The sequence below is a fragment of the Falco naumanni genome, chromosome 6 (assembly GCF_017639655.2).
Source record: "Falco naumanni isolate bFalNau1 chromosome 6, bFalNau1.pat, whole genome shotgun sequence".
Classification (NCBI taxonomy): domain Eukaryota; kingdom Metazoa; phylum Chordata; class Aves; order Falconiformes; family Falconidae; genus Falco; species Falco naumanni.
The window spans coordinates 20979529-20993087 of NC_054059.1; the positions used below are offsets into that span (position 1 = coordinate 20979529).

General features: G+C 38.8%; 1 protein-coding gene across 1 annotated transcript in view; it reads left to right on the forward strand.

The window, feature by feature from the left end:
- The window catches only part of CSMD1 (CUB and Sushi multiple domains 1), a 1211070-nt gene that overhangs the window by 887036 nt on the left and 310475 nt on the right, over positions 1 to 13559 (forward strand). The window contains exons 13-15 of the mRNA XM_040599137.1: positions 2881 to 3063; positions 4808 to 5134; positions 12102 to 12296. Of these exons, the coding sequence (XP_040455071.1) occupies positions 2881 to 3063; positions 4808 to 5134; positions 12102 to 12296 (705 nt within the window). The remainder of the gene's footprint in view (positions 1 to 2880; positions 3064 to 4807; positions 5135 to 12101; positions 12297 to 13559) is intronic.

Here is a 13559-nt window from a genome sequence, read left to right on the forward strand (position 1 = left end):
TACACTTGTAATGTGAGTAAGAATGATATGATATGATATGCATGTTATATTGAATCTTCATACTAGGAAATTTATATGAAACTTTAGGATCAAAGTGAATGTTGTCCATTAAAAATGAGTGCTTTCTGTCAGTCTGAATAACTTTTTTTTTTTTTTACTAGAGTGTATTTTCTGCTAAGGATAGATAGTCTTCACTTCAAGGGTTGTGAAGATGTAGATTTCTAGAACTAGATGGAATTTTCAAGCTTTTTATTGTCAAAATGCAAATAAGGCATCCTCAGAAGTGTTTTATAAATTTGTGACATTTGTTGAATTGTTTTTATGTTGAACAAAAGCATACACACTGAAAATTGAAATGGAAATAAAGGTAATACATTTCATTTTGACATTTTAATGAGTTATTTGGCTTTCCAATCTTAGATAATTTGATTTAAAAACTCCCTTTAATCTATTTTAAGAAAGAACCTAAAGTTCATCATTAAAATATTTTGAGAAAAATTTTAATATACCTTTATTTTTCCAAAGACTAGAAGTATTTTAAAAAATGTTTGACCTGAAATCAGTTTTAGATTTTAAACATGTTTGTGCTTCCAAATAAGATATTTAAAAATCCAAAATAATATCTCCAAGTAAAAGTGGGCATATTTGTATGAGGAGCATATATTAAGAAGCACAAAGTATTTGCTTAGTCTCAGAGTTTATCCTGCAGTCTTGCCTTCAACAATAGAAGCTCAGTTCTGACTAAAGACATACTGTACTCATTTACTACAAAAAAAGGAATATTCAACCTGCCAGAAAGTCTTGTTCTCAGTAATTTCTATTAAAAGTTTTGGTTCACTGATCCGTACCCCTCTCCTAGGGTTTGGTGTATCTCCTGAGAGTTAAAAAAGCATCCTGCTCTGTCTTCTACTTCAGTAAATTTGTTAATTAAAGATATCTTGATACTTCCTCTGTTGACCATGGAAAGAAACATATGTTGTTTTCTTTTAAGGGATACATCTTCAGCAATGTCTTTGCAAAACCTTGTGATTTGCCTCCTGATATTCCTTCCTGAGACGGTATTGCCCTGATCTCCAAGATACAACAGGGTTTTGGAAAAGAGTGCTTATGATAATTCTCACATGCTGGATTAGGATAGCTCTGCTGTCAGTGGAGGAGACAAACTTAAAATGCAATTAAAACGTGGTTTCTGATTTTTTGTAGCTCTCCACATTTTCATCTAGGATATGGAGCTGTGGATTGCTGGAAACACACACGTTTCCACTGCTCCACTGAGGCAGTAGGAATCAATGTCTCAGTAGGAGCAGGCTGATGAAACTGCATTAAAGCATTTGTAACCATATATAATATTTAATCTTTATTTTTCAATATTATTTATGATATTGCTTTAGTGGTATTTAATTATATTTGTGTACTGGACTTTTTTGAAGATGTTTCCATTTATCTGATACATTCTAGCGTTCTGGTAAGACAAATTACTTAAATAAAACAACTTACTCTGGAACTGCTTTGAATTCATAGATGGAATAGTTGCTTCTAATTTTCTATTCAAAGTTTGATTTTAAGATTACCAAGAAAAAATGTATACCTCTTTTTATCCTGATGAATAACCTGTTCTTTTGTGAAATGTGGCATACCTTTGTGAAAATGCTTGTCAGTAATCTGTTCGCAACTTCTTTAAGAGTGTAAACATAGTGGTTTGACTTCACACATCATAATAATGCCATCCTGCATCTTAAAACTTCTGTTGGAGATAGTATTTCAGAATATACACTTCTGCCAGGATTTAACATTAGTAGATTAAACAATATTTGACAGCTGACATTTTAATGGTATTAAATTATATTAATATTTATACCATTCGGTGAATTAATGTTTCAGATTTCATACCTTGACTTGAACTAGAAACATTTAAATAATCAGAATTTTAGCACTAATTTAATTTGAATCAGATTTAAGACATTTTCCTACAGATGTAAAAACACAGTTTATGGAATCAGAAGTGCTTTATTGTTACTTTTCTGCTCAAATGGAAATTGACAAAAATAACTCCTTTAAATTTAATGGCAAAGAAATGAAGCCTTCATATTTGATGGACAGGCATGTGTATAGTAACTTGTAAGATGATTCAGCATTTATATCACAGGCAATTAATATTTACATTTTCTTTCCTAATGTTGTTGTTATTAACTGTCATAAGACTTAAGTTTTTTATATTCTTATCTTCTATATGTACATTCAATATCTACAAAATAAATAACTGAAATATCAGATGTCCTAGAGAATATCTAGGAAGTACAATCCAAAACGTTAATCTCTTTTCCATGACGCTGAATGCAGCTGGGAAAAGTGTGGCTCTAATTCGAAGTATGATATTAAGAAACAGTTCCTCAGTTTTGTTTATATTATATTTTAGTGCTTACGAAGGGCATTGACACTATCAGTAAACTATATACTTTTAATCATATTGATAATAGCTTTATAAATGGAATTGCAGATATAAGAGTTAAGATAGATTCTTTATTACTCGTACCTCATTACCAAAAACAGGATCTACACATGTCCACGGTTAGAATCAAGACTCTGGCTTTATAATTTTACCTTCAAATATGCTCTAAGTCAGTGCAGCCATGCAGTTAAACACGAGTATTGTGTTATCTTCAGCCATACAGGTATGGAAGCTATTAGCCTGTGAAAAGACTTTAGATCCTAAGTCATCTTAGAGGCAGTTTTACAGCATTTACCCCTAGTTCACTTTCAGCTGTAAATATTAATTTAAGGCATAATGCCAAATATTTTGAAAGCACTTCTGATACTGACATATAAATTGCTCACAAATATATTTTCCTTAATATTGTGTTTGAATTTTTTGATATTCAGAAATTGAGAAAGGAGGTTGTGGCGACCCTGGAATTCCATCATATGGAAAAAGGACTGGCAGCAGTTTTCTGCATGGAGACACACTTACTTTTGAATGTCAAGCAGCTTTTGAACTGGTGGGAGAGAGAGCAATCACATGTCAACAAAACAACCAGTGGTCTGGAAACAAACCCAGCTGTGTTTGTAAGAATACTTGTTTTCTATATTATTTATCTGACTTTAGTTATCCTCCTGCTTTTCTTAGCACTTGTGACTAGCCAGCAGGAAAATATTTCAAAAGACCTTTTTCAGTCACATGGTTTTTTAGTTGGCTCAGTCATAGCTCATTTATGGGGAACATCATGTAGAACTGTTTTAGAATGTTCTTTCCCCTCATTTTATATTTAATTGAATCATTTCACACTCTTAATGTAAATATGTGTTGAATTAGACTCTAACTGAGCAATTCCTAATAGCATATAAGTGTTCAAAAGGACTCTGTGGCACATACACATTGATTCTGGCAGTGCAAAGCAGTCTGCAGATCCATGTGACTTGGGGGGGGGGGGTTCTGATATCCTGATAAAGCATGAAAATTAATATAAGGAATATAACTATATCCAACATGGAAAAAGGGTAGGTAAGATCTTTAGTGTGAATTTTGTTTTAAAAGGTAAAATGTGTTTGAAGGTAAGCTTGTAGAGAGATTTAAATAGGTGGGTTGTTTCTTACTTTTCTTTCTTCTTCTATGGCAAATAGAGTAGATCTTTCTAGTGCAGAGGTACATTTGGCATTTTTGTTCTCCAAACAACATTACCTTCTCCTATAAAGAGTCTTATAATTCAGTAGTGGATTTTCAAAACAACCTTAGTGAGGTGTCCAATTCTGCTTGGACATACATGTACTTTTCAGCTGTGTCGATACAGGACTTACCAAGCTCAGTAAGCTTGCTCTGGACTGTAAGAAGTCTCTATATGCCCATGCAATGCTGAAATGTGTTCAAGCATCTAAGGCCTGAGCATGGAGACAGTGTGGCTGCAATTCTCTCTGAAGACAGAAGTTGTGTTTCTTCATGGTGCTGTATTGCATGGGGTTGATATGTTAGTTTCTGTTGGCAATAGTGTGGAATATTTTACTGTGCTCTACTGTTTGATCTGCATATGCCCTATGAAAGATAATGTAACCTAAGCATACAACATCTGTTTACAAACATTGAATTCCATTTGACACATCTGAAGAGCTCAGTAAAGGTTCTCCTTTGTGTTAATTAATATGCAGTGAGCTTTCCTCTTTATGAATATACCTCATGACTCTGAAATCAGTTAGGAATTGTCATGATGAAAATTGGCCCAAAGGAGTGACAAAGAAGGAGAGCTATGAGTTATTTTTGTTTAATTGCCCTGTGTTGTCCAGGGGAAACTAGAGGTAAAATAAGTTTGTACTGTATAATCTTAGGAGTTCGTGATTGAAGCATAACTAAATTTCTACAATTATTTGCATCAGCATGAACTTTGTGTGCTACAGACAAAACCAGCACTTGTGCTTGATGTTTTGGATTGCTAAATACATTTTGACACATACTCCTTTTAGAAGAAAATCACATTTAAATTTGGAGATTGTATTTTCATTTACAAACAAACCTGCCAATTTTCCCAGATTAAGACACATCAGGCATTATTTTTGATTTCTTTGGCATTTTCTACATGCCTCTAATAATTTCTTGCAGGCCTTGGTGCAGTCACTTAGCCTCACTTGGGGAAATAAAAACATGCAAGGCTGACATGTTATAGTCTGTTCTGACAGTCATACACATTTCCAACTTGCATGTGTGGTAGTTTTGACATCCAGGCTTCAAAAGCATCCTTTTCCACAAAAATAAACAATATGATTACAAGTTTTTGTAATGTTTATTGATAGTATTTTGAGAATCTATTTTTGTTTTTTTTAGTCTCATGTTTCTTCAACTTCACCACACCATCTGGAATTATTCTTTCTCCAAATTACCCTGAGGAGTATGGGAACAATATGAACTGTGTTTGGTTAATTATCTCAGAGCCAGGAAGCAGAATCCATCTGATTTTCAACGACTTTGATGTAGAGCCACAATTTGACTACCTTACAGTGAAAGATGATGGGATTTCAGATTTACCACCTCTTGGCACTTTTTCTGGCAACGAGGTCCCTTCTCAGTTGGCTAGCAGTGGGCATATAGTAAGGCTTGAATTTCAGTCGGATCACTCTACCACTGGAAGAGGATTTAATATCACTTACACAAGTAAGAACCTCTGCTTTATTTTATGCCTGGTCTTAAAATCAAGCTATCTTTCTTCGTAATAATGAAAATAAGAGCAAGTTTTTATTTATAAAAGAAGTAAATTGTAACGCTTGTATAATTGCCCTTCTTTCAGCTGTCTTCTGGTTAATCATTAGCATATCTGAATCTTTATAATTTATTTATTTTAATTGTGATAGTGCTGAGGAATTCCCTTGATTATATAACCCTTTTTGGTTGAAACTGCATAAGAGCAGAGCACATAAATAAAGTCCAGATAATTCAGATCAAAGCATCCAGTGCAAGTGATTTAATATACTTCTCAACGGAACCAGCAGAAATAAGTTTACAAAGGTGTTAAGATATGGAGATGTTAATCTCAAAAGCATAGACATATAAAAAGCAACTAGAATACCATTGCAAATAAATAGCTCTTGGAACCTGCTTTGCTTTTGCATTTTACCTTCCAGTTACATGGTGTGGTATCTAAGAATACACACCCCTAAGAATATAGATCTCTTCTTTGCGATACACATAATAGTACCCCTCATGCTTTTTCTAGTGTCTAAGAACATAGCTGATCTCATGCAGAAGTCTTTCCTTTAGGACTGCACTAATTTTAAGAATTCACTCTTCTTTCCAGCTATAGTTTCTTTAAGAATATTAAAAACATAATATCTTTGAGAATACACTTCTGAAATGTACAAAATTTAGTTGTAACTAGTCAACAAGTTCAAAAGCTTTTAAATGTGGACCTAGCAGTCACATGCATATAGAGAGCTACTGAAAGCACAAGTTTTTTTCATTTGAGAAACTAGGCTAAAAAAATATATGGTATATGAAAGGATATTATGCAACTGTACTCCCAGTTGAAAACTCTAGGAACATCATTGTCATGTGGAAAACATTACATTTGCCATAGACTGCTAACGCTCCAAGAAGTTTTATTCATCATTCAAAGACATTACTTATGTGGACATTATCTTTTTAGTTACAGAAATTATCTTCTAAAGGTTATAGAATAAGTTAATTGACAATAAAGTTGTGTGTCACATGTTGCACTGTTACTATCTTAGGTCAGTAAAGATAATCAATTAACAGTGTGTGTGCAGGGTAAAGGTGTTTCCTTGCATTACTTAGGAAGATGCCCCCACATAAAACTGGAATTCATGGATTACAACCCTTTTTAAGTCTTAGATGCCTAAATTGTTCCTTTCCTTTCAGAGAAAAGGGCTAATTATAAACCTTTTGAAAATGTCATAAAGAAAAAAGGGAGATCCTCACCTTAACTGAGACTGTAGAGATTAAAAGATTGACCAGAAAATATGAGGCCTGAATTCTAGGTCTGCTTGTGTCTGAGATTGAGATCCCTTTTTCCGTATGCTATTCTCTCAAAGACAGACCATAATTATAGTCTTTACTATTTCTGTTTGAAGATGGAGAAGTATGCAGTCAAGGATGTAATACTCGTGGATAACCTCCCTAAGAGTCCTGATCACCTAGGTGTTATGCAAAAGAGCTTTCCACCACACTTCTTTTTTTACAGTAGTGTTACTGCTGAGCTTGATGCACACCTTATATGCTAGAATTATCTGAGAGCACATATGCATCCACAGTGGGAAACCAAGATGACAAATGGGAGTTCCCCCTCCTTTATGAATTCTTAATGTTTGTAGGAAATGCTTAGTTTAAGTTCAGCCAACGTGCTAGTATTTCTGGACCTCCTGTGTGTTGCAGGGAAAGTGCTCTACTCATGGTTTAAATCAAATCAGGATCAAAACAGTTTATTGATTTATTAATGAAATATAGCAGACAATCAGTGAACTGTAGAGTCAGGATCAATATCAGCAATTCAACAGATAAACCACAATGTAAGACTCTTACAACATCTTAGAATCATAGAATATGAGTTAGAAGAGACCCATAAGGATCACAAAGTCCAACTTCTTGCTCCAGAACTACCTAAAACTGAACCATGTGACTAAAAGATCATCCAGACACTCCTTGAACACTCACAGGCTTGGTGCTGTGACCATAATTGGTGCTTCCTTGTGCTGCCTGGTTTGTCTTAGTATCATAGAATCATAGAATTGTTTAGGTTGGAAAAGACATTTAAGATAATGGAGTCCAACCATTAACCTAGCACTGCCAAGTTCACCACTAATCTGTGTCCCTAAGTACTACATATATTTTAAATACTTCCATGGGTGGTGACCCAACTACTTCCCTCTGCAGCCTGTTACAATACTTGACAGCCCTTGTGGTGAAAGATTTTTTCCTAACATCCAATCTAAACCTCCCCTGGCACAATTAAGAGGCATTTTCCTCTTGTCCTCTCACTTGTTACATGGGAGAAGAGATTGACACCCACCTCACTACAACATCCTTTCAGGTAGCTGTAGAGAGCAATAAGGTCTCCTCTGAGCCTCATTTTCTCCAGGCTAAACAACCTCAGGACCCTCAGCTGCTCCTCATAGGATTTGTTCTCTAGACCCTTCACCAGCTTTGTTGCCCTTCTCCAGACATGCTCCAGCATCTCAGTGTCTGTCTTGTGGTGAGAGGCCCAAAACTGAGCACAGTATTCAAGGTGCACCTCACCAGGGCCGAGTACAGGGGGACGATCACTTCCCTAGTCCTGCTGGCCACATTATTTTGGATACAAGCCAGGGTGCTGTTGGCCTTTTTGGCCACCTGGGCACACTACTAGCTCATGCTCAGCCACCTGTTAACCAGCACCCCTAGACCCTTTTCTGCTAGGCAGCTTTCCAGCCACTCTTCCCCAAGCCTGTATCATTGCCTGGGGCTGTTGTGACCCAAGTGCAGGACCTGGTACTTCTTGTTGAACCTCATATCATTGGACTCATTCCTTTGATCAGCCTGTCCAGCTCCCTCTGCAGAGCCTTCCTACCCTCAAGCAGATCAACACTCCTCCCCAGTTTGGTGTCATATGCAAACTTACTGAGGGTGTGCTCGATCCCCTCGTTCTGATCATCAATAAAGATATTAAACAGAACTGGCCCCGATACTAGAGCCCTGGGGAACATCACTTGTGACTCTTAACACTTACCAATTTGTACATATCTTCCCACTCTAATACATCCTCATCCTGCTCTGCTAAGATTTACATACACACCTTCCCCTCACAGGATGTGTGAGTTACAGGCACTCACCCCTTTTACTTGAAATGAGTTCCCTGACTTGCACACACCTCATGAAGGGCACAGAGGTCCCCTGGCTTTACATAGACTGACAGTGCTGCTGTCTGCAACTCACTGATCCACTGATCCATCCGCATGCTGGTGAGAACACCCCCCTGAGGTCACAGGTGCACATGAAGGTTTGGGTTGCACCCTGTGTTGCCACATCACTAGTTAGAGGCAGACTGCTCTGAGTGTTCCACTAGAATGTTGCGCTGTCTGGCCTAAGCAGTGGCCATAGTTCTTTAGCAGTAGCCTTTATTTCTGACAGATTACCTATAATGTAAAAACCATACTTCTGATTATGTTGGAGGCAAACATCTAGATTTTGTCTAGTGGGAAATTTAACCAAGGTATTCTGCTGTATTTTAGCCACACATAACTAAAACCCTTCCTTCCATTTGAACTATGTTGCATCTGTGGGAAATTCACTGGATTTAAAGCCAACTTTCTGCTGAGGAGTTTTCTATGCTTTTAATTATATTGTATCATGTATTATATATTATCATATCATATTAGAACTATAGAATGATTTGGGTTGGAAGCGATCTTAAAGATCATCTAGTTCCAGCCCCCTGCCTTGGGCAGGGCACCTTCCACTAGACCAGGTTGCTCAAAGCCCCATCCAGCCTGGCCTTGAACACTTCCAGGGACGGGGCATCCACAGCTTCTGTGGGCAACCTGTGCCAGTGCCTCACCATTCAGTAAAGAATTTCTTTCTGATATCTAAATCTACCCTTTTTCAGCTTAAAACCACTCTCCCTTGTCCTGTTACTCCATGACCTTCTAAAAAGTCCCTCTCCAGCTTTCTTGTAGGACCCTTTTAAGTACTGGGAGGCTGCTATAAGGTCTTCCCAGAGCAGGGTTCCTCTAACTACAGCCCATGGGCTGGATACGGCCCCCCAGGGTCCTCAATCCGGCCCCCGGTATTTACAGACCCCCCCTACCCCCCCCCCCACCCCCCGCCGGGGGTTGGGGGGGAAACCAAGCAGCCACAGATGACAGCCTGCCACTTCATCCATGCGCCGGCCCCCTGTTTAAAAAGTTTGAGGACCCCTGCCCCAGAGACTTCTCTTCTCCAGGCTGAAATACCCCAACTGCCTCACGCTGTTTTCATAGGAGAGGTGCTCCAGACCCCAATCATCTTTGTGGCCCTCCTCTGGATTCACTCCAACAGGTCCATGTCCTACTTGTGTTGAGGGCCCCATAGCTAAACACAGTACTCCAGGTGGGGACTCACGACAGAAAAGCAGAGGGGGAAAATCACCTCCCTCAACATGCTGGTAACACTTCTTTTGATACAGCGTGGGATTTGGTTGGCTTTCTGGGCTGCAAGTACACATTGACAGGCCATATTGAGCTTACTATCCATCGACACCCTCAAGTCCTTCTCCTCAGGGCTGCTCTCAATCTATTCCCTGCCCAGCCTGTATTTTTGCTCAGGACTGCCCTGATCCACGTGCAGGAACTTGCACTTGGCCTTGTTGAACTTCATGAGGTTCACACAGGCCCACGTCTCAAGCCTGTCAAGATCCCTCTGGATGGGATCCCTTCCCTCCAGCGTGTTTATAGCACCACACCACTTGGTATTCTCATCAAACTTGCTGACAGTGCATTCAAACCCTGTGTCCATGTTGCCAGCAAAGATGTTGAACAGTGCCAGTCCCAATACCAACCCCAGAGGAACACCACTTGTCACTGCTTCCACTTGGACACTGAGCCATTGACTGTAACTCCTTGAGTGCAACTATCTATCCAATTCATTATCCACCAAGTGGTCCAATTGTCCAATCCATGTCTTTCCAGTTCACAAACAATGATATCATGTAGGAAGTGTCAAAAACTTTGCACAAGTTCAGGTAGGTGAGGTCAATTGCTATTCCCTCATCCACCAGTGCTGTGACCCCATTGTAGAAGGCCACCAGATTTGTGAGGCAGGACTTGTCCTTAGTGAAGCCATGCTGGCTGTCACCAGTCAATCACCTCCTTATTTTCCGTGTGCCTTAGCATAGTTTCCAGGAGAGTCTGCTCCATGATCTGGCTGGCACTGAGGAAAGCCTGACTGGCCTGTAGTTCCCATGGGTATTCTTTATTTCCCTTTAAAAAAATAGGGGCTATGTTTCCCTTTTCCAGTCCATGGGAACTTCACCAGACTGCCATGGCTGCTCAAATATGATGGATAGCAGCTTAGCCACTTCATCTGCCAGTTCCCTTAGAACCTGCGGGTGCACCTCATCAGGTCCTGTGGAGCTGTACACCTTTGGGTTCTTTACATAGTCTTGAACTGATCTCTTACAGTCGTTGGTTCTGCATTCTCCCAGTGCCTGCCTTTGCCTTCTGCAACTTAGGCAGTGTGGCTGGAGCACTTGTCCATGAAGACCAAGGCAAAAGTGTCACTGGGTACCTCAGCCTTCTCCATGTCCCAGGTAACCAGCTCTCCTGTTTCCTTCTGGAGATGGCCCACAATTTCCCTAGTCTTCCTTTTAGCATCAAAGTACCTATAGAATCTTTTGTTGTTGCCCTTAATGTACCTGGCCTGATTTACTGATATCAGCACTTTAGCTTTCCTAACCTGCTCCGTGGCTGCTTGGGCAAGTTCTCTGTATTCCTCCCAGGCTCCCTGTCCTTGCTCCCACCCTCTGCAGGCTTCCTTTTTGTGTTTGAGTTTGTCCAGGAGCCCCTTGTTCATCCATGTAGGCCTCCTGGAATTTTTGCCTGACTTATCTTGGTTGAGATGCATTGGTCCTGAGCTTGGAGGAGGGGATCCTTGAATATTAACTGGCTTTCTTGGGCCCCTCTTCCCTCCAGGGCTTTATCCCATGACACTCTAGCAAGCAGATCCCTGAAGAGGCCAAAGTCAGCTCTCCTGAAGCCCAGGGTAATGATCTTGCTGTGCTCCCTCCTTGCTGCCCTAGGGATCTTGAACTCCACCTTTTCATGGTCACTGCAGCCAAGGCCGCCCTTGAAATTCATATTCCTCATAAGCTCCTCCTTGTTGGTAGGAACATGGTCCAGTATAGCACCTCTCCTTGTTGTCTCCTGTGCCACTTAATGAAGGAAGTTATTATCAGCCCTTTCCAGGCACCTCCTGGATCACTTGTGCCCTGCTGTGTTGTCCCTCCAACAGATACTTGGGTGTTTGAAGTCCTCTGTGAGTATAAGGGCTTGTGCATGTGAGGTGGCTCCTATCTGTGTATAGAAGGCTTCATCCTCTTGGTCTTCTTGGCTGGGCAGCCAGTAGCAGACCCTCTCAGTAATGTCATCTGCCCCAGCCCTCCCTTTAATCCTGACACATAAGCTCTTGGTCAGGTCCTCATCCATTCCCAGAAAGAGCTCCATGCACTCCAGCTGGTTATTGACATAGAGAGTTACACCCCCTCCTCTTCTCCCCTGCCTGTCTTCCCTAAAAAGATTGTATCCTTCCATTCCAACATCCAGTCATGCGAGCCATCCCACCACATCTCCATGATGCCAGTAAGATCATAGCCCTGCAGGTGTGCACTCGACTGACTCATCTTGTTTATTGCCCATGCTATGTGTTTAGATGCATTTAAGTTGAGTCCTTGATGGGTCTGACTTACTGGCTGCAGTGGCAGGAATTCCTTTCTGGTGCTAATAAGTATTATTATATTACAAATAAAATGTTATTTCCCTCTTCTAAAAAAAAAAAAAAAAAAAACAAAACAAAACAAGTTTTAAAGGGATGGTACTTCTTCTTGTTGTAATTATTAATAGTATTGTTGTTATTCTTATTATATACTATGTTTTACCAGCCTTTGGTCAGAATGAGTGTCATGATCCAGGCATTCCTATAAATGGGAGGCGTTTTGGAGACAGATTCCTTCTTGGAAGTTCTGTTTCCTTTCACTGTGATGATGGCTTTGTGAAAACCCAAGGTTCTGAATCCATAACATGTATTATGCAAGATGGAAATGTAGTATGGAGCTCTACTGTCCCACGTTGTGAAGGTAAGGACACAATTTCCGCTTAATACCTATGGTTTGAATGATGAATCTATTTTAAATTTAGCTTATTTTTTACATTTTGCTCATAAATAAGGTTGCTTTAGCTGAAGTTATTTGTTCATCTTGTCAAACGAGATAGCAATAATAGAAATAAGATTTCTTTATTTTTTTGGAATAAATTAGCATTGTAAAAATCTGGTTGCTATTCTTTTCAAGTTCTTGCTGTCACCATCATTACTTGCTAGTGAGTTATAGCTCTTATAACAGTTTTGGCTACAGCATACTGAAGAACATAACTATCTACCACATAAAAAGCAAAGTAAAGATCCTATTTAAAAGTCCTTTTTAAAAATTTGCACCTTTAATTTTTTCAAAACATAAATATGCCTGAATTTATGTATGTAACATATTAAAACCTGTAGAACATTTTTTCCTGAGAAATATAGTGAAAATCAGAGCTATGTTTTAATATTCATTATATTCCCCAAAATTTCAAACTTTGCTTGTTCTTGCCTATGTGAATAAACAGACTAAGATGAGCAATTGTTAGTATTAAATCTCTCTCTAGTATGAAATACAGCGAGAAAAAAAGAAAAAAGTAGGTTGACTCCTTGATGCTATACAGAGATGGGTTCTAAGGCAAGACATAAGAATGTAGTTAATAAATTAGTGTGGGTTTTTTTTTAAAGTAATGTTAAAAAAAATATATATCTTTTAGTAAACAAGAGATAGATAAATAATCAGACACTTAGTGAAAAATACTTTTTTGAAGAAACAAACCCAAACCTTCTAATTGATGTCACTCTCACACTTCCATTAATTTCAGTGTCATTGCAGTAACTTAAGGATCTGGGTCATACCACTTTCAAGGTTTTTATTTGGGCAATTTGACAGCTTAGGTCTCATAACACTACATTTCTGAGACAGAAAGAAAATTTGTGAGAAAGAAAGAAAGAAAATTTAGAGATACTGGAAAAAACATATTAGCAGCCTGGTAGAAGTTGTGTGTGTGAACCTAGATGTTGTACTAGCAGGATTTCTTATCCTGATTAAGGCATGGAATGAGTTTTGCATGTGATGAGTTTGCCTAGAGCAAAACCAGCCCACTCCAAAGTAAAGAGTAGGGCAAAGTTCATCAAAAGACATTTTCTCGTTTTGAAACTCGATACACAATTCTTAAAATACTCAGTGAAATCTTTGTGTGATTTTATTTCCACACACATACATAAACAAGCCAAGATAAGACTTTGAGAAAAAAATGAAGAA